General features: G+C 42.2%; 1 protein-coding gene across 1 annotated transcript in view; it reads left to right on the plus strand.

The window, feature by feature from the left end:
- KCNJ6 (potassium inwardly rectifying channel subfamily J member 6) overlaps positions 1–21,092 on the plus strand; it is a 230,332-nt gene that overhangs the window by 159,572 nt on the left and 49,668 nt on the right. Inside the window, exon 3 of the mRNA XM_039489842.1 lies at positions 13,201–14,121. Coding sequence (XP_039345776.1) covers positions 13,201–14,121 — 921 coding nt within the window. The remainder of the gene's footprint in view (positions 1–13,200; positions 14,122–21,092) is intronic.

Raw genomic sequence — 21,092 nt, forward strand, 5'->3', positions numbered from 1 at the left:
CTGATCTATGTACATGCCTCCAAATAATTGTTTTAATCCGAGAGAGAAGTTCTTACATACAATCCTCTTTCAGAACCTGATAGCAGCACTCTGTGGTCATTACCAATGCTACTAAGCAGAGGCACTAGAAGTAGCACATGCAATAGTAGAGCCGGGTAAAACTTTTTTGGACAAACATTTTCTCACCCAAAAATGCAAATTTGTGTCAACCAAAACATTCAATGATTTCATGTCCATTTTGCCGAATTGCATTGGTTAAAAAAAAAAAATCTTAAAAAAATCAAAATGTTTCATTTTGACATTTTCTAAATGAAACATTTTGATTTTTTGCTTTAAAACAACTTATGTTTCAAAATGTTCTTCAATTTTATTTAATTTAAAACAAAAATTAAGGAAAAGCTCAAAATGAAACATTTCATTTTGGGTGAAAAAATGTTTTGTTCAACCCAAAACTTTTTTTTTTATTTGCTGAACATTTTGAAAAAATTTCAGGTTGATATGAAATTAATTTTATTTTTCAGAACTTCTAGTGAACCAAAAAATAAGTTATTGGCACAGCTCTGGGCAATACTAAGTAAAATGGTTGTTCAACATTACTTTCAATACCTTTCAAAAGCATCTGAAATAGCTGGATTACTGAATAGTGTCTTATATGCAGATCTTTATTACAGAAAATTGTAATAACTAGAGTTGGCAAATACTGAAAAAAGTTATTCACTGATTTTCATTTTCATTTTAAACAAATTCACTTCAACTGCATCCATGTGCCTTTGGCATTCATTTTCCATGAATGTTCTAGTGTATGATTTTATGGGCAGAAAGCTTCACCAAAACAGCCAATGCTGCAGAATATCCAAGTTTCAAATTCATTGTTGTCAGTATTCACATCAGACTTCCGATTCCAATCAGGGAACAGACACATACTGGGTGATTTGCGTCCAATCCAAATACCTCAAATTGCAAAAATCAACTATTTTCAAAACCTACACCAAATTCTTCCTATTCCATGACGTTCATTCTTGCATCATTGATCAGAAAATAGCAATCATTCTACCCCTCTTGCACAGTGACATCAGGCCAATAACATACACTGTTCTCCATTGCCGCAGTAGTTCTTATGGAGCTTCAAGCCCTTTATGGCCGGGACCAGAGAACTCAGAAAGCATTCCTATGCCAAGTTTTTCCATTCCTCCGTCTGTTGAAAACTAAATGAGTGGAAAATCCAGAACTCAGCCAGGCCCTGCCGTATGTCAGAACCCTGCTTGGCCATTTGACCACGGATAGAAAACTAGCAGCTGCTGAGAAACTCAAGCCAGCTACACTGTTAGTCTGTCACTTCAGGAACTATCGTTTCTGGGCTAATCGTAAACAGAGCCACAAAATGAGGCATATAACCATAAGAAGTCTTTAATTGATGACGTTCAGGCATGGGTATTTCTTGTATGCTGACTTTCTCCTTTTCCAACTACACCCCACAGCAAGTCAGCAGAGCCCAGCACATCGCCTACTAGTACATCTTATGCAATATTAAATGACCCTTATCGACAGGCCAGTGGAAACTGAGAATAAACAAAGATCCTCTGAGAAAAATATCAGGCGTCAGAGAACTACAAAGGAAATCGCACAGGGCATATGAGCAATGCTGCCGCTCTTCATCTGTGCTGGGAGACAGATCCTTGACGTTAAAGTATTAGAAGTAAAGCATTTGGCCAACATTTGCAGCTATTGCTACTAAGGCATTGTCTGCATTGTGAAACATTACAGCAATTGCCAGCAATGGTGCAGCTTCACAAGGGGGAAAGAAAGCACGAGCTCTGGTATAAAGAGGGACTCTGAGGTGTTTTTTGTGGTAGACACCTGAGCTGTCTCTACACTAGTGACTTAGCACCGGTATAGCTGCACCATTGCTGGGAGCTGCTGCAATATAGGGACTCATTTCTCTAGTCTAAAAATGCATCCTCTGTATCTTGGCTGCCTTCTCAGAAAGACTGCTAGATCTGGAGAGGATATGATGGAAGGTTACAACAGAATTGGACTGATGACAGAAAACATAGGACAAATTTTCTGAAAATTAATCTGTCTCATCAGTATGGACGTCAGCCTCTCTGCCCCAGAGCAGGAAGAGCTATATAACTTCCCCTAGAACTGTACTTGGGTTTAACAAGCACCCATACAAATGGGCCTCTCTGCACAGAAATAGCACGTACTTGTCCCAGACTTACCCCTACCCAGGTACCCACAGATCAGACTGTATATTACCTGTTTGTAAGCAACCACAGTGTTGCAAGGTTTGTTTCTCATTAGGGTGTAGAGAAATCAAATCAATGAATTTGTATTTATTGAGCCAAACTCAGACCTGGGATACATGGGTACAGGTCCCGTAAAGTCAAAGGAGCCTATGCCCACTCATTCTGCGTCTGAGGTTGGCCCACTGCTTCTCAGAACAGCTGGGTGGAAGGAGATTGTTTTCTCCTTAAAAGGTTCTCTCTCTTTTTCTGTACAGTGGTACTTAGAATGAATGTGTAGCTGGTCTGATCTGATGCTGTTCCGACCCGCCCTGCTGCTGATCCCTGCCTCCTTCTGTGTTAAACTTGCCACCTATATCTTCCAGCGGGAAGAGGGATGGCTGGAACCCTTCCTTTTCATGCACAAAGGATTTAATTCTCTTGTAGATGGTCGGGCATTGCTCTTGCATCTCTGTGTACTTCTGTGAACAGCCATGCACTTCCCTGTCCCTCTGATTTTAATGCCAGCCTGGAATGCTGGCCAACAGTCTTGATCGCACACCTCTTTTGTAGATTTTCACTAGGGACCACCATTTGTAAACTATCAGCTGCAGAGCTGCAGTCCACTTCCGTGCATCATCAGTAACCCGTTACTCATTCTTCATTGTCAGCCACTATGAAACAACATAAGCCAGATGTGTCTATTGTCTGCCTTTTCTAGCTGTAGGGACTTGTCATTCTCAAGCGAGAAGTTCTGCCCTTGCTCTTTCCTCTCTGACCATAGCAAGGAACTAAGACCCACATCCTGCTTCGTGAACAAGTTGGAACAGGATGCAGGAAGGTTTTGCGTTTGATATGAGGGAAATGAATGTCCTACCATGGATGACCCAGTAGAAGGTACTGGCAGCAGAATGGGTAAAATGTGACAGGGAATGCATGTGCGCTTGTCTAGGAAGAGTCTATTGTACAGGGAATGAGGATACCCTGCAAGCCAGGGAGCATGTGCACTGCAAGCAATAGCCAGTGCTAGGTAGTTGGAGATAGGTGTGCCTATTGATCTTGCTCAGAGGAACAATAACAATCAACCCCGTCCACCAAGAGCCATCCTGCCCTGGTCTCCAATTCAACATGGTATTTATGTACATGACTATCTTTAAGCATGCGAGTAGTGCCATGGATTTCAATGGGACTACTCATGTGCTTAAAGTTAGGCATGTGCTTAGCTACCCAGCTGAATTGAGGCACTAATCCTTAGCTAAGATGTTAGAATAATGTATGTGAACATACAAATTTGAGGGAAGGGTTTTCTTATCTGAACTGACTCTTTAGAGGTTTGCCCATCACAAATAGAACCGGTTATAATATTTTTCCAAAAGTCTTGCAAATGGTGCAGACGGTGATGTGTAATAACTAATGGTGGGGAGCAAAGAAGACCGTTAAGTACTGAATTTTGGGAGGCTCTGATAGCAGGACCATACACTGTTCTCTTCAGCTCTGTTCTGTTTCCTTTCGACATCCTGTACATATTCCTCAGCCCTGTTTTCACCGCTGTACATTTGTACTAAAGCTGGATCTGAATCGACGCCATGGCTCAAAACACCCCAAGCTTTAGTGGAGGTGGAATAAGGGAGTTTAAGAATCTGATCCAAGATTCAGAACTCAATTTTGTAGATGGTCTTTATTTCTGTAATGCACTGAAGCTAAACCTCAGCTCCAAACATCTCTAAACTTTGGCAGGTTCAAAATCTGCAATTCAGTTGAGTACCAGAAAATCAGTTTGTGTTCTTTCTAATCCATACCTAATCGTCATTCGCCAGCCTCAAGAATAAAATACCAAATTTAGTGACAGGTTTTTCTAGAACTTAAAGGCAGAACCCTGCCCTTCTGCAGCTATATTGATTTTAAACTAGTGAAAACAGTACAAAGTTATTTTTGCCAGCTAAGGCCCAGGAAATGGAGCAGCTAATGTGGAAAACAAGATGTCACTTTTCTGATTATAAGCACACTTTAATTTACAATTTTTTTCTGTGCTACTAATTTCCAATACAAGTCACACACACAAATGCCCCCTGGATCTATGGTTAGCACTCTAAAGAAGCCAGTAAGAAACCTGATACATGAGTAAGAAATTTGATAAACTAATGTTTGTTAAGCATTTTGAAGATGAAAGTCCCAGATCCTGCTCTCATTAAAGTGAATGGCAAAGCTCCCAATGACATCAATGGTGCAGCATCAGACCTGAAAAGCACTTTGCAGAGAAAAATGTGGCTTTAATAATGATTGATTAGTTGGTTATATAAAGATCAATTCCAGGAAGCCGAAACCCACATACGTGGCTTTGGTTGTAATACACATCCTTCTTTTATAAAGATTACCTGGCCTCACAGTCAGAGAGTGATAAAAGTCTAGTTCACCATGCAAGCAAATCTCTCTCCATTCTGAAAATATCTGCTAGTGCTCAGCAAAGCTGAGATTTTACAGAGCTGAAACAGCGCCTAAAGCAAGCCAGGGAAATCTGGCAAGGCATTTCAAATCCGCTGTGACTATCCTCATCAAAACCAAAGAACATGCTTTGCGGGAGTCGCTGTCCATGCTGGGTCTGGATCACAGGCAGAGAAGGAATGGCAAAGACTCAGTGGAGCAGTAACTTTGACGCGGCAGGCATTTGTTTGTACTGTGCAGTTGAACAGTCCCCTCCTGAGCTAGATGGCCAACAGTCTTATCACAGCATTGGGGAAGAGAGGTTTCACACACGCCTACCTGAGCTGAATTCCTGGAAATCCAGATATAACATTTGCTTAAACAAATTCACAGGGAGAAGGCATCAGAAACAATTTAATAAACTATGTTATTGGAAACAAATTGGAGTGTCACATTAAGTAACTGATGTCCACCTCATTCACTAGTTTGGCTCTAGCAGTGGTCCAGAAACTGTGGGGCACGCCCCCTTAGGGGGGCATGAAGGAGCATTTGGGGTGCGCGCAGCAGGTCCCAGGCCAGCCCTCAGGGGGGCGGGGAGAAAGCACCACCCAGCCCTGCTCTGCCTGCAGGCCAGCTCTGACCCCAGCCTCAGCTCCACACCGCCCCCAGCCCAGCTCCGCCCCATGCTCCGCTCCCAGCCCAGCTCCACCTTTAGCCCCAGCTCCTCCCCCATCCCCAGTTCTGCCCACAGCTCTGCCTTCATCCCAAGCTCCTCTGCTGAGCTAACGGTGCAGCAAGGGAGAAGGGGCACAGACAGATTACATAACTGGTCGGGGAGAGCACAACAGGAAAAGTTTGGGCACCATTGGGCTATAGTGATTATTAAGGTAGAAGGCTTAAATATCATATTGCCCAAATCTGTCCTTATGAATAGGTATGACTGAATACTCCCCCCACCAAAAAAAAAAAAAAAAAAAGTTTCCGGGAAATCCCAGAGCGCTCAAATCAAAAAGTTATTTTGTTTTCATATCACTTTTGTGTTCCGCTTCCACAAATATTATAGTAAATGAGTTTATTGGCAGGAACAATGATGAAAACAGCAAAGTTAAAGTGAATAATAGAGAATATTAACAGAAAGCAAGATTGCAATGTATAATGCAAGCATCTGCACCGTAAACTTAATTCTAAAGATTACACACATCCAACCAGGAAAGGAGAAGAATACCACATAAACTAAGTCAAACTATAATCAAAACTATCTAATGCTGCATGAATTTTAAATACCTGCAATGAACTACTTGAGGATAATCTTCTTTGAAACTAGGTGAATAACTTTCAATTACTAATAAATTGGAGAAGATAGTTAACTGTACACAAACAATTCACAGACCCATAAAGAGGCTTAATTCATCTCATAAGTTATTCACTAGGGAACATTCATGTGGCTCTATTTATACCAGAATTCTGTTGCAAATGGTAAAGGTTGTAATTAAGGCTAAGATTTTGTCATGGATATTGCTACTAAAAGTCACAAACAGGTCACAGGCAACAAATTAAAATTCACAGAACCCAGTGACCTGTCCGTGACTTTTGCTAAAAATATCCATGACAAAGTGGGGAGCTGAGCTGAGCTGCGGGGTCCCCACACCGCCCACAGTGGCTGGGCAGCTGCAGAGTCCCTGCTCAGAGCTCCGGGGTCCCCCACCACCCGCAGCTTGGAGTTGTGAGGGACCCCGGCTGCCCACGGCTCAGAGCTCCGTGGGACCCTGCCACCCATGGCAGACAGGAGCTGCAGGTTACCCCCATCACCTGCCATGGCTTGGAGTTCTCCGTAGCTCCCGGCCACCATGAGGGGACCCTGCAGCTCCTGGCCACCATGGGCTGAAGTCACAAAGGTCACTGGAAGTCACAGATTTCATGACCTCCGTGATAAAGTCATAGCCTTCGTTATAATTCATACTGACCTTAGCAAAACCACTTAATAATTTTGTATATTGTCACCTCCAATGTAATGTACATTCACACTGAGCTACAGTCACATTGATATGAGCATTTCATTTAGAGAGATGTAAGCCCCTAGGGAGCAAAGACCGTCTTTTTCTTCTGTTTGGACAGCTCCCTAGCAATGGAGTTCTGGTCCATGACTGGGGCTCCCAGGCGCTGCCACAATACAAATAAGTACTATTGCCACCACTAACAACAAAACTTTAGGTATTGTTATTAATTTTTTTCACCTGCAGCCCTGAAGCTAATGATATAGCTATATTTTTGGTTTCCTATACAACAGGGGTCTCAAACTCAATGTACTTTAGGGCCAGTGCCAGTCCTCACATCCTCCCAGTGGGCCAATAGTGTCACTGAAGATGGTGTTCAGAAAAGAAAACATTTATATTGTATTTTTTATTTCAAATTTCTTAGAAATAATAAAACTGTCATACAACTTTATACAATTCTTCACCTGCCAGAGAGTTCTTAGTGTTTGCCAGACACCTGGCAACGCTTCCGTTCTGTCAGTTTGTTGATGTTTGGCCTCAGTGACTGAGCAGTTGAAATCTTCAGGATTGCAGCAAGGTGTGCATCAGACAGTTGTCAAAATACTGAACACTTGTTAATATTCATTGTGTAAAAAAGGGACGCTGCTTCCATGGCTGACTCTGCCCAGCGACTAGTTATAGTATCTCTGGCCTTCTCCCCCAGCCAATGAGAGCTGCGGGGGGTGGCGCCTGCAGCAGACATTGCCAGCAGCGTGTCTGCGTGCCGCTCTCCTCCACAGGCCGCAGCGGGGAGGTTCTCGGGCCGCAGATGGCCTGTGGGCCGGGACTTTGAGACCTCTGCTATACAACTAATAGTTCATCAGTAGTATCATATTCCTGTTATCCAGGAGTATACAGACCACTTTGTTTGTGTAGACATTAGATGATTCCTTTTTGAGTTCACAGTAATATAGGCAAGAACAAATGAGCATTGCTAGGTACTGCTATGATTAAATATGACTGAACCAGTAAGGGGACTTATTTATGTTTCACAATCATGTAATTGGACAGAATGTGAAATGAGCATCCTGCAGGCACTTAGGCATAATATTGAACTGTCTACTGGATGCCCCACTGAGTATTACATTGAACAGAATATGCTAAATAGCCAGGGTATTGCTACCTGTGCCATCGTGTTCACACAAGTTTAATATAGACTGATCCATAAACAGTGCACGGTAGAAAATACTTATTCAGCATGTGGGTTAATTATTTGTATATATTTGCCATGAAGAAAACCACTAAGAATAAAAATAGCTTTCAAGATAGCAGCCATTCACTCCTGTGTCCCTGGAATTATGACAACCATTATATAACTGCAGAGAGAATGAAATGAGATAAACAACATAAGCTAATTGGCTTGATACCAAGTAAAAATATCATTAGACTAAATGTCTTGTGGCTACAGTGCCATCCATGTGCGACTTTTCACTGGCCATGGGGATGTGCAAGGGATCCTGCCAGGTGCTTAAAAGATGTTTGCCTGGCATCTCTGTCAACACACAGGCATGTATTCCAGGCACCATTTATTTAGGGACTTGCTGCTCTTGTGTTTCCCTTTGGAGCTAGAATCCAGACTGAGAGCATGTCTAGTTGCTAAGACTCTTACTGGTGGAATTCAGAGCTGACAGCCACAAGGAGGGGATGTTTGGTTATAAATTGCTTGGGTGGTGGAATGAGTAATAGGATTAATTGGTTATCTTGAATAACTGGGAAAAGGTTGGAGTATTGAGTTTAACTTTTTTCGGAGACTGCCTGACAGTCTAGAGAGATTGGCATTGGAAACTGGCTGAAGATCCATGCAGATGTCTCCAGTGTAATCTAAGTGTCTGTGAGCACCTATCTGTAAGATGTTCTATTGAAACCATTTTATATTAAAGTTCGTGATTGTCTTTGGTTAATAAAAGTGAGTTTGTAGTGTTTGGTTTTATGTATGCAAAAACCCAGAATGTGAGCAGCCCTTGCATAGCCTTATGGGTGAGAAAGAGGCTTCCCTGCACCCTGTGGAGAGAGGTCCCTGAGGGCCACTTGCTCTAGCAATCTCTGCACTCCCTGAGCTCTGGGGTGCATAAGGACTGCTCATTTCTACTACAGAATTAGTGGCAACCTTGGAAATTCTGGACCTAAACCTTCTTTGTGCTTCAGATCACTCAGTGTGGAGGGTCTTACTTAACATAAAGCACTTTGTGAGCCTGAAATTAAATATACTAAATAAATACAAAGGAGTAGTAATAAGTGCTTTAAAAGCAAAAATAAACTTACAAAGTAGGCTAGAAAGTGCAGTACCTGGTTGCTGGGAAGGTCCACCTCTGGAGATGTCATTTCAAATTAATTCTTAAATCACAAGTGAAATTAGTGTGTTTGTCTCCTCCTACTTCAGGGGTGGGCAAACTTTTTGGCCCGAGGGCTGCATCTGGGTATGAAAACTGTATGGCGGGCCATGAATGCTCACGAAATTGGGGGTTGGGGTGCGGGAGGGGGTGAGGGCTCTGACTGGGGGTGCAGGCTCTGTGGTGGGTCCAGAAATGAGTTCAGTGTGCGGGAAGGGGCTCCGGGCTGGGGCAGGGGTGTCAGGTGGGGAGGGCTCTGGCTGGGGGTGCAGGCTCTGGGGTGGAGCTGGGGATGAGGGTTTGGGGTGCAGGAGGGTGCTCCAGGCTGAAACCAGGGGGTTCAGAGGGCAGGAGGGGGATCAGGGCTGCGGCAGGGGGTTGGGGGGTGGGATGGGGTCAGGAGTGCAGGCTCTGCACGGAGCCACAGTACGCGCAGAGCAGGGCAAGCCCCTGACCCCGCTCCCCAACTGGAGCACCGGAGCGGGGCAAGCCCTGGATCCTGCCCCCTGGCAGGAGCTCGAGGGCCAGATTAAAATGTCTGAAGGGCCCAGTGCAGCCCCCGGGCCATAGTATGCCCACCCCTGTCCTAGTTCCACTATGTTATTTGGTGCCATTTGCAGTCTCTGCCCAAGAAAGTCTCAGAACTGGAGCTGTGCAACAATGTTTGCTTGAATAACAAAACTCAGCAGAGACCATCTTCAAAGACTGAAATGCACAGTCAAAGCTTACACGGTGTCTCTTTGCATCTGACAGTGTCTAATTGTGATGGGAAAGCAAAATATTTCAAGCATTTTAAATATAATAAGCCATTACACGGACATTAAAGTCTAACTAACATTACTTTAAAACTCTAAGCCAGAAGCTTCATAACCCATTCCTGGCTATTGCAAGGGGCTGCTACTGCAGTGATTTTATTGATTCCAGGGACTGAAATTCCTTAGACACAATTGTGAGTTAAGCATAGAGTATAAAGCCTTAATGCCAAATTTCCTGGCTTTAGTTTAAGTCATCCCCAAAAGGTTACTTGAATGCGCTTTTTGTGTGTTTATTTCATTATATTGCATTAGTGGTAATCCAAGAAGGCAGCACTGTCACCAACTGGGATAAGTTCATCCAGAACTGACTGGCTGGAACATTGCTGTAAATGCTGCCCCTGAAATCAGCTGGAATAAAATTCTTTTAAAGAAATAGAAACAAGATTAGAAAATGACACAGAAGTCATTGGAGTCCATAACATGAACACACACACAAATGCTAGCAGGTTTCAATGCTATTGCCAACCTTCATGGCTATTGGGTAGACAGCGGTGTGGCTGACAGCTGGATGGGGGTAGAGAGACAGTTGTATTTTTACAACACCTTCTTTTCATGGGTATTTTACCTACACCTAGAATTTACAGAGAGCCTTTGACTCTGCTCCAGGGGGATGAAGCCCCACACACCCCAAAAAGCTCCAAGTGATTCAAAACTCAGCAAACCATCTGCTGAGCAACATAGGTTGCTAAAAACAAATCACCTAAGTGTTCTGCAGTCTGCACCGTCCCCACTGAATAGAGAGCCTAGTTCACAGATTCACAGATTTCCAACTCCCCAAATAATTCCTTTTGAACTAGAGCAGGGGTTCTCACACTGGGAGTCAGGACCCCTCAGGGGGTCACGAGGTTATTACATGGGGGGTCGTGGGCTGTCAACCTCCACCCCAAGCCCCGCTTTGCCTCCAGCATTTATAATGGTGTTAAATATATAAACAAGTGTTTTTAATTTATAAGGGGGGGGGGTGGCACTCAGAGGCTTGCTGTGTGAAAGGGGTCACCAGTACAACAGTTTGAGAACCACTGAACTAGAGCATCTCTCATAGTTCAAGGCCTCTATTTTGATATTCAAAGCCTTCTATGGCATTGCTCCTAGCTACTTAAGAGACTGATTCTCCCTCCACAACCATGGCCACTACATTCTATTCTATTGGAACAACAAAACTCGGCCAATAGGGTGAAGCTTGGGAGAGCAGGAGCTGTAACTCACACACGTTCCTACAAGAGATAAGAATAACCACAGGTCTCCCTGTGCTCTGAATGAAGTGCAAAACTCATTAATTTGACTTAGCTTTCCCACAGTAAGTTTTTCACACACAACACCCACACATTCTCACACACAAACAAAAACCCTATAAACTAATCAAGCTATTTCTCTCAAAAGGGTGGGAAGGAAGTGGGGAGAAAGAAAGCAGCAAAGAATCCTGTGGCACCTTATAGACTAACAGATGTTTTGCAGCATGAGCTTTCGTGGGTGAATACCCACTTCTTCGGATGCAAGTAGTGGAAATTTCCAGGGGCAGGTATATATAAGCAAGCAAGAAGCAAGCTAGAGATAATGAGGTTAGATCAATCAGGGAGGATGAGGCCCTGTTCTAGCAGTTGAGGTGTGAAAACCAAGGGAGGAGAAACTGGTTCTGTAATTGGCAAGCCATTCACAGTCTTTGTTTAATCCTGAGCTGATGGTGTCAAATTTGCAGATGAACTGGAGCTCAGCAGTTTCTCTTTGAAGTCTGGTCCTAAAGTTTTTTTGCTGCAGGATGGCCACCTTAAGATCTGCTATAGTGTGGCCAGGGAGGTTGAAGTGTTCTCCTACAGGTTTTTGTATATTGCCATTCCTAATGTCTGATTTGTGTCCATTTATCCTTTTCCTTAGAGACTGTCCAGTTTGGCCGATGTACATAGCAGAGGGGCATTGCTGGCATATGATGGCATATATTACATTGGTGGATGTGCAGGTGAATGAACCAGTGATGGTGTGGCTGATCTGGTTAGGTCCTGTGATGGTGTTGCTGGTGTAGATATGTGGGCAGAGTTGGCATCGAGGTTTGTTGCATGGATTGGTTCCTGAGCTAGAGTTACCATGGTGCGGTGTGCAGTTGCTAGTGAGAATATGCTTCAGGTTGGCAGGTTGTCTGTGGGTGAGGACTGGCCTGCCACCCAAGGCCTGTGAAAGTGTGGGATCATTGTCCAGGATGGGTTGTAGATCCCTGATGATGCGTTGGAGGGGTTTTAGCTGGGGACTGTATGTGATGGCCAGTGGAGTCCTGTTGGTTTCCTTCTTGGGTTTGTCTTGCAGTAGGAGGCTTCTGGGTACACGTCTGGCTCTGTTGATCTGTTTCCTTATTTCCTCGTGTGGGTACTGTAGTCTTGAGAATGCTTGGTGGAGATTTTCTAGGTGTTGGTCTCTGTCTGCGGGGTTAGAGCAGATACGGTTGTACCTCAGTGCTTGGCTGTAGACAATGGATCTTGTGGTATGGAAGCTGGAGGCATGAAGGTAGGCATAGCGGTCGGTAGATTTTTGGTATAGGGTGGTGTTAATGTGACCATCACTTATTTGCACCGTGGTGTCTAGGAAGTGGACCTCCCGTGTAGATTGGTCCAAAGAAAGAGAAAGAAAGAGATTGTTACCGTTGTTAAATATTGGGAGGCACTCAGATACCAGGGTGGTATCCATAGAAAGGAAGGTGCAGTACGATTAATAGTCTCATTCTTGGGTGCTCACTCAAGTGAACTACCATGGCACCAACTTCTGAAGTACTGTGTGTCTTACATTAGTGATAGGAGGACACAGACTGCCCAGGCTCAGTATAAACACATCTATTTTGTATAGAAATTTGGTTAGAATTGCTGTTGGTGTATATTATGCTAAGACCCAATATTTCTTCTATTGAGGTCAATGAGAGCAGAATTGGCTCCTTTGAAAATAAAGTGTTTTTTAAAACCACTTACATGTATTTAATTCTTTTTCCCCTTAGTAATGGCATCAATGTTAAAAAAAATAGTCTAACAATTGCTCATTTTCTCTGCTCATATTGGTGATTTAAGCCCCAAAGCAGATCTGTTTCTTCATTTATATAAGTGCTATCTCCCAGAAGATCATTCTTGGCTTACAAGCAGTACCACTGTATTACATTTTAAAAGTGGGTACAACATTTGTCTGAATATGTGTTGCAGAATTTAAACACTGGTTTAGACAGGATCAAACCTCTGAAATAATAGCTAGGAAGCCCATGACCTAAGAAAAAGTTTTCTTTCAAAATTATTTCTATTAGGTAATGAATTAATTCTTGTTTCCTACTGCTAATACAGAAGGAAGTTGTGTGTTTATTCAATTGTCTGCATACACATAAATATTAATGTCTTTTTTTTAATGGCAGCTAATGTACTTGAAGAAGACTCAATGGAGCAGGACGTGGAGAGCCCTGTCACGATTCAGCAGCCAAAGTTGCCCAAACAAGCTAGAGAGGATCTTCCAAAACACATAAGCAAAGTATGTACCAAGAGAAAAATTCAGAGGTATGTTAGGAAAGATGGGAAATGCAACGTACACCATGGGAACGTGAGAGAGACTTATCGTTATCTGAGTGATATCTTCACTACCTTAGTCGACCTCAAATGGAGGTTCAACCTTTTGATTTTTGTCATGGTTTACACTGTGACGTGGCTCTTCTTTGGAATGATCTGGTGGCTAATTGCTTACATCCGAGGTGATATGGAACATATAGGAGACAATACGTGGACCCCATGTGTCAGTAACCTCAATGGGTTTGTCTCGGCCTTTTTATTCTCAATAGAGACAGAAACCACCATCGGGTATGGTTACCGGGTCATCACGGACAAATGTCCCGAGGGAATTATTCTGCTTTTAGTTCAGTCTGTTTTAGGTTCTATTGTCAATGCTTTTATGGTTGGTTGCATGTTTGTGAAAATATCCCAGCCCAAGAAGAGGGCAGAAACCCTGGTTTTTTCTACCAACGCAGTCATTTCCATGCGGGATGGGAAGCTGTGCCTGATGTTCCGAGTAGGGGACCTTAGGAATTCACACATTGTGGAGGCATCAATACGAGCCAAGTTGATCAAATCTAAACAGACAAAGGAGGGGGAATTTATACCACTCAACCAGACAGATCTCAACGTAGGTTATTACACAGGGGATGATCGTCTCTTTTTGGTTTCACCACTGATCATCAGCCATGAAATTAACCAGCAGAGTCCTTTCTGGGAGATTTCCAAAGACCAATTGCCCAAAGAGGAACTAGAAATTGTTGTAATTCTAGAAGGCATGGTGGAGGCAACAGGTAATGTTTCTTATAATTTGTGTAAAGTATACATTTTAATTTTAAATAAATTGATTTCAGATACAAACTATATTCAGCAGGGAAAATACAGTAAATCTGAATTGGACTGGTCGTTATACTCCATTTGGTGCTCCTTGTGCCACAGAAAACCTTTGTTTTCACCTCACTTTAAAAGAATTACTTCAACAATGGAAGCAGACATTACATTTGCAAAAGGCATCGGCAGAACAGTTGGGTTTAAAATTAAAAGCATGCTCTGTTTAATTGTGTGCTCAACCCTGCCCAATGAAATTACATTTGTTTCTGATCTGGTTTGAAAATGATATAACATTTACCAGTATTACTGTCTAAATTTTCCAGAGCACGTCATCCCATTATTTATCATTCTATCACAAGTGTAAATCAAGCCTGTAGAACCTAGTGTGATAAACTGCTTTACAATGCTTTGTAAAAATCTAATCTGAATCCCTGATTAGACATAATGTGCAAATACCATAGAACCTGCTGTTCCCAATTATTCATGGGTAATGCAAAAAGAACTGCCTGCTATGTGCAAACTTCTACCATGGAATTCCCAAAAGATGTTTGCATCGAATATGAAATGATAATATGTTCAACTAAACACTTTATTTTTTAACATTTGTTTTGTTTTAACTTTTAGGCTGGTTTTACTTTAGATTCAAAATATCAAGGACTTGATTCTCATTTACACTAAGGCCCCTTTCTGGCTGTGTACAGGAGCCTTAAAATAGGTGTGTACAGCCAAAGCTAAACTATCTGTTCAATCTTGTATTTAGCCGTGACATTTTTAATACCTTTCCCAGACTTGAAGAAGAGCTCCGTGTAGCTTGACGGCTTGTCTCTCTCACCCACAGAAGTTAGTCCAATAAAAGTTATTACCTCACCTGTCTTGCCTCTGGAACCAACATGGCTACAACAACATGGCATATAAACAATGGAAAGGCATACAGGATGAGGGGAGCAGTGTCACATATGCAATAAAAGCAATAGATTCAAATGAGATTTAAAGACTCGAAGGCCAAAAGGGGCCACTATTGTTATCCTGTATACACAGGCCATGGAATTGTTACCAGAAACTCGATAAAGGCATATCTTTTAGGAAGATATCTAAACTTGTTTTAAAGATCCCAAGAGACTGAGAGTCCACTGCCTCCCCTGGTAAGCTATTCCAATGTTTAATTACTCTCACTGCTAGGAATTCCATCTTATTTCAAGGTTGAATTAATCTAAATTCAACTTACAGCCACTGGATCTTGTTATGCCTTTGTCTGAAAGACTGAAAAGCCCCTCACTGTCAGATATCTGTTGCATGTGTAAATAACCATGAGCAGTGATCAAGGCACCTCTCATCCTTCTCTGTCACAAACTGAATAGACCGAGCTCCTTAAGCCTCTCATCAAAAGGCTTGTTTTCCAGCCCCTGGGTCATTTTTGTGGACCTCCTTTGAACTCTCTCGAGTATTTCCACATCCTTCTTGGAGTGTGGGCACTGTATTCTGGAACTGGACACAGTCTCCCATCCTGTAGGTATAGCCTGATTTCTTTCTTCCCATATGTATTACCTTGCATTCATCTGTATTGAAACACATTTTGTAGGACTGTGATCATTTAAGCAGGCAATTCATATCACTATGTAACAGTAGCCTGTCCTCCTCCTTATTTACTACTCCATCAATCTTCACGTCACCTGCAAATTTAACCAGCAAAAGATTTAATCTCATCATCTATATCGTTGAAAAAAATATTGAATAGTATTGGACCAAGAACTGAACCCTGAGAGCCCCTGCTAGTAATGGCTTTATTCACTTACGTTGCTCAGCACATATTGCAAAGAAATATAAAAATAAAATACATTATGGATAAACAAGTGGGGCTCAAATCTCTGATAATGACAACACAAAGAATTATTTGTTGGGTCTCTTAATACATTTGCAAAGCAAGGTCCTACAGCAAACTGGTCTGTGAGACTGGAAATAAATGAACAGAAAGCAAATCTCAAAATAGATAGCGGAGCTAAATGCAATGTAATCACAGCGAGCTTACACAAAATGATTAGTGACTGATGCATGTTCAAACTGCAAATAAAACTTTTTTCATTTAATAGGAACAAAGTGAGCCCATATGGCAATGCCACACAGGCATGTATAGAGAAGACCAAATACTTCTCGGTAGAATTTGAAATGATGAAACAGAAAGATCCATATATGCTTGAGCTGAAGATGAGTCTGTAAACATAGATGCTCAAATGAGTGCATAACTTGTCTACTGAGCAGGATGCAAAAAAGGTATTCTTAAATAATTTGATGACTTGATAAATGGACTGGGATCCTTTAATACATCCGATTGATATAGATCCCCTTGTGCTGTCAAAAATATACGCATCAAGCAAAATCACACTAGACTGACAGAAAGTAATAGCTGAACTCAAGCAGGTGGTAAAATTAGATGTTATTGAGCAAATGCAAATACCACTGACTAAGGCCATGTCTATGTGTCACATTGCTACTAAGCACCATAAGTGTGTCGCCCTAACTTTTAAGGCCTAGATTAGCAGTATAGTCATTGTAATAGAATCAAACTAGTTAAGGATTCGTATAGAACCAAAGGATTTGAATACAGCCACCAAACAGCAGCACTGCCTCAGGAGAACAGCTGAGAGGGCCATGTCTAGATTTCATAATGCAAAAGTGCGTTCAGTTTTGCATGCAAGGACCTGGGCCAATCCAAAGTACAGAAAGCGCTGCAATTTCCATTTCCCTTTTAGTAGATCTACGTTAAAGTGACTGGTCTCCTGCTGTGTCTCAGTACCAAAGTATTACATAAGAACAACCATACTGGGTCTTTGAGAATCCCAGATCTTTCAGAATTTATACTTGAAGGAAATGACTGTTCATTATCTGCTGATTTGGGGCAAAATGAAGCACACCACAATGAGAAACTGTTATAGTCTACAGCGAGAGAAAAAAAAATGAACAGGAAAAATGCTGATCAGGGAGAATGAGATTAGTTACACATGACACAGCCTGAGTAACAAAGGATTTTGATCAGAGCGTAGAAAGATGGCAATTGTACAAACAGATCCCAAAACAAGGAGGCCTTTCAGAGATTCACGAGTATGTCAGCATATCTAAGCAAATTCATCCCTAGTTTGTCATAATTAAGTGTTCCACTCGAAATGCAGACAGAGGACAGGACAGAATGGCAGTGGAACAACTAGCAAAAGAAATGCTTTTGGGAGTTTAAAACAAACATTTTACAGGAGCCCTAGTATTTTGAGATTAGCAAATACCCTAAAATCTCAATCAATGCAAACACACATGATATGGAGGGCTATCTTTCTGCAAAAGTGTCACTCATTGGTATGTGTTTCCAAGCACTGAGTAAAACACAACAGAAATATGCTCAGTCTAAAAAAGAAATGCTCAGTATATTCTACCATACCCAGAAGGGTATTCAGAAATGCCTAAAATGTCCCATTCTAGCCAGGCACGGCTACTGCAGTTGAGGGTATGGGCCGGATCCCCGGCTACAGCTGAAGTGGATGGAGCCCTATCCAGGGGAGTGGTGTGTAAAGCTAGTTTAAAGTTCAACTCTGCACTCTCCTGATGCAGTGCTCTCCTGATGTAGTGCTGGTCCCTTTGTGCCTTTTTGAAGCAGTCTGAGGCTTGCTTTAACTTGTGATGAGCTGCAGCGGTTACAGGGAACCAAGAACTGGCATACTTCACCCAAGAACTGGCATACTTCACCCAAGAACTGGCATACTTGAGTGACATCCAAGCCATGACCTGTGCACAGGTCATGTTCTATTTTCACTCCAGTGCTGAGAGCAGGTGGGGATGGATGAGGCATAAGAAAGCCTAGGTCAATTCCATATCACTACAAGATTAGGGAGGTGATCCTTCCTGGGCCAGTGAAGCCACTTTTAGGATCCCAGATTACACTGGTGGCATAGTACACAGTGGCTACTCCACTACGGAAGATCTGGCCCATGATTGTACATACCTGGGAAGCAGGATGTAATGTTCCCATGTGCCTTAAAGGAGAGTTCCACTTTGAAGGGGGAATACACACTCTATTTTCCTTCCTATCTCTGGCATAGATAAGCCATCTGGTAGGAACACAACTTGCATGATACAGACAATTTGGGTTATCACTGATTAATATTAGCCAACAGGTCATGATTCTGGTTTATATTAAAATGTCACCATTGGCTGTATATTATTTTACAGAAGAATTAGAGGTTTTTTTTTTACACTATTAACATTTTTACTGTGACTGAATATGAACCAGAATTCTTATTTGGAGCGTCTGTTTTCCATGTGGGACTTGGGTAGATTTTTTAGATCCAAAGAGCCTCAAATCTATCTGCTAGAGGAGCACGTCTAAAAGGTAACACTAGGCTGTTTAATTGGGTTGGTGGGGACAGGGATTATAAGTTTGAAAACTTCACTGTGGCTGCTGTTCTTTGTACAAGCCCCAAAAATGCTTTTGAAGGTTTCTGGAGAAGGCAACTATTTAGTGAGACACAAAACATGGGCATCAACACTAATAAGCTACATGCATTATTATGTGACCATGGGGGGGTGCACTAGAAAACACAATGGCAATTCCCCCCTTGTGAAAATGAAAAGTGAGACAGTAGCTATTATAAACTTTTTTTTACGTGTTAAAAATAAAAGGCAACACAGGAAATTGCATGGCAAAGTTATATAAACACCTTCGGGTTCATATGGAGAATGATACAAATATATTTGTAATAGAACTCATTTATATTTCTGACACATGGACAGCTTGAGACCAATATTTGCAGAAGGGTTTATAGATACATAAACAAACATGCTCACTAGCTGTAGAAAATGTGTGTGAAAAGCAGTCAAATGTACACACAAAATGTTCTTTATATAGCAAATGAGGCTATTGGCTAGGCGCACATGGTAGAAAGCTGTGTCTGCTCTTAACTACAGCCCTGTTGATTGAATGATTTATTGTCTTTTTGCTTCCACGCTGATCAGTTGCCATACTTCCCCCCTTATGATTGCCCTATCCTAACAAATGCCTCTGTTTGATATGGATATTAGCAATTCCAGGCCTCACAGCATCTCTCAGACTCTTCTCTTTTCAAATAAGTCTTGCTTGGTTTACAGGTTTTTGGCCTAATCTTCCTATTGCTCTTAAAAGAAGTGGTGTTTATGTTCTTAAATTACTTCTTAAGGGGATGGAGGCGACAGAGGGGAAAGGAATCAGAATTGCTTACAGCCAAGCCTCTCCAAAGGAAATAGAAATAGATTATGGAAATAGGTGGAAATAGATTATACTGTAGTGCCCCCAGGGCGTGACCATAGTTTATTTGCTTGAATTACATTCCAAATAGAATTAGGACTGAACTAGTTTCAATTCTGGGTTGGCTCACCAGCCTCTCAGGAAGGGATGGAATACAAAAGATGTACAGTCTTTGGTATTTCTTCCGTTTCAATTCTAAGCTATCATTTTTATGTTCTCTCCTGCTGTTTGTGTTCTATCACCCTTATACCCCCTTCACTACAGTAGCTGAGCCCCTGCCAAGAGTACAAATGACAACAGTGTCTTTAACTTTCCTTGCTGGCATTTTTGTTTGTTTGGGGCAATTATTAAATACAGAGAATGGGGAATGGTGGTGTGTGGTGGAGTGGGTCAGCCTGTGTTTGGGGAGTTGCATTGAATTCTGAATGCTGCAAGGTTCACAGTCAGTCATTCTCATTTCAAGTGATGTTTCTTTTAAGGAGCTTCCTTAGCAGGTAGAAAGAACTAGTCTGTTTGGCCTAGGAGACTATTAGATTTAAATGGACACTTAAATGAACACACTACCAGAGTAACCAACGTTTTCAAATCAAAGTAACATCCAAAATGGCTAGAAAAGAAGACAAAAGGTTCATATGGAACTTAGATGCTCGTTATGAAAATATCGGCCAAAATTTTGCAGAGTAAGTCTAAATTACCCTCACTGGAGTAAACTAGGAACTGCATTTTGTTTAATAGCTGCATCCTCTAAATAATATTTGTACTATTCAAACATTTCCCTTCTCTTATTCAATTCTGGGCTATTAGCCATTTCTTTAATTGGTAACACCTGTCTCACCAGTTAGCCACCCAATTCTAACAACTGCAGCTATAGCAACAACTCCTCTCTCCCAGTAATCCAGCAAGCCAGGGAAGGCTCTCATCAAGCTATCAGTGCAATTATAATGTTCCGACTTAAACAGCTACTCATGTGTCAAAGACAGCCAGGCAGAAGAACTAGACTTCTGCTGACTAGCTTTGCAGAAAACCAACTTTCTACTTCAAATGATCTAGTACTTTCTTTATAGTAGATCGGATTGTCACAGTTCAGGCAACTACACCTGTATGTCCTCTCAGTGGTCCAGTCAGGGCAACCACTCTCAGGCTTCTAGCTCCCCAACTGTTGCCTCTCTTGGGTGGAGACCCACGTCTCACTCTCTTCAGACCAGGATATGTCCAGGCTGCACAGTTCCCACCCTTCCCTGGTATTTCCCAGCAAAGACAGTCTGCCTGCCCTAAACAGACCCACTTGCTTTCTCCTCAGAGACTGATAGCAGAGTGATTGCTATAGATACAAGTTACCCACCCAGCTATTTCTAGGCAAGCATGCGTTCTTCTTAAGGTAAAAAGCATTACAAAGAAAATGTTAGAAACAATAAAAGAATGTACATGCAGGCTAATGAGTTTACCTGGCATCAGTCCAGGCTACGGGGTTCTTTGTGGTTACAGGTTCATCAGAGCTTCAGCTCAGAACAATCTCTTTGTTTTATGAGGCCTTAGTAGGCCCAGTCCTTCCCAATCCTCCCCTAAGGACAACGGCCCTCCGTGGACCAGGGGTCCTGTCCATTTGTTGGATTAGGAAGGACATGAGTCACCTTAAAATCCAGGCTTTCATCCAAAAGTATTTTCTTTGTA

The sequence above is a fragment of the Mauremys reevesii genome, linkage group 1, assembly GCF_016161935.1.
Source record: "Mauremys reevesii isolate NIE-2019 linkage group 1, ASM1616193v1, whole genome shotgun sequence".
Classification (NCBI taxonomy): domain Eukaryota; kingdom Metazoa; phylum Chordata; order Testudines; family Geoemydidae; genus Mauremys; species Mauremys reevesii.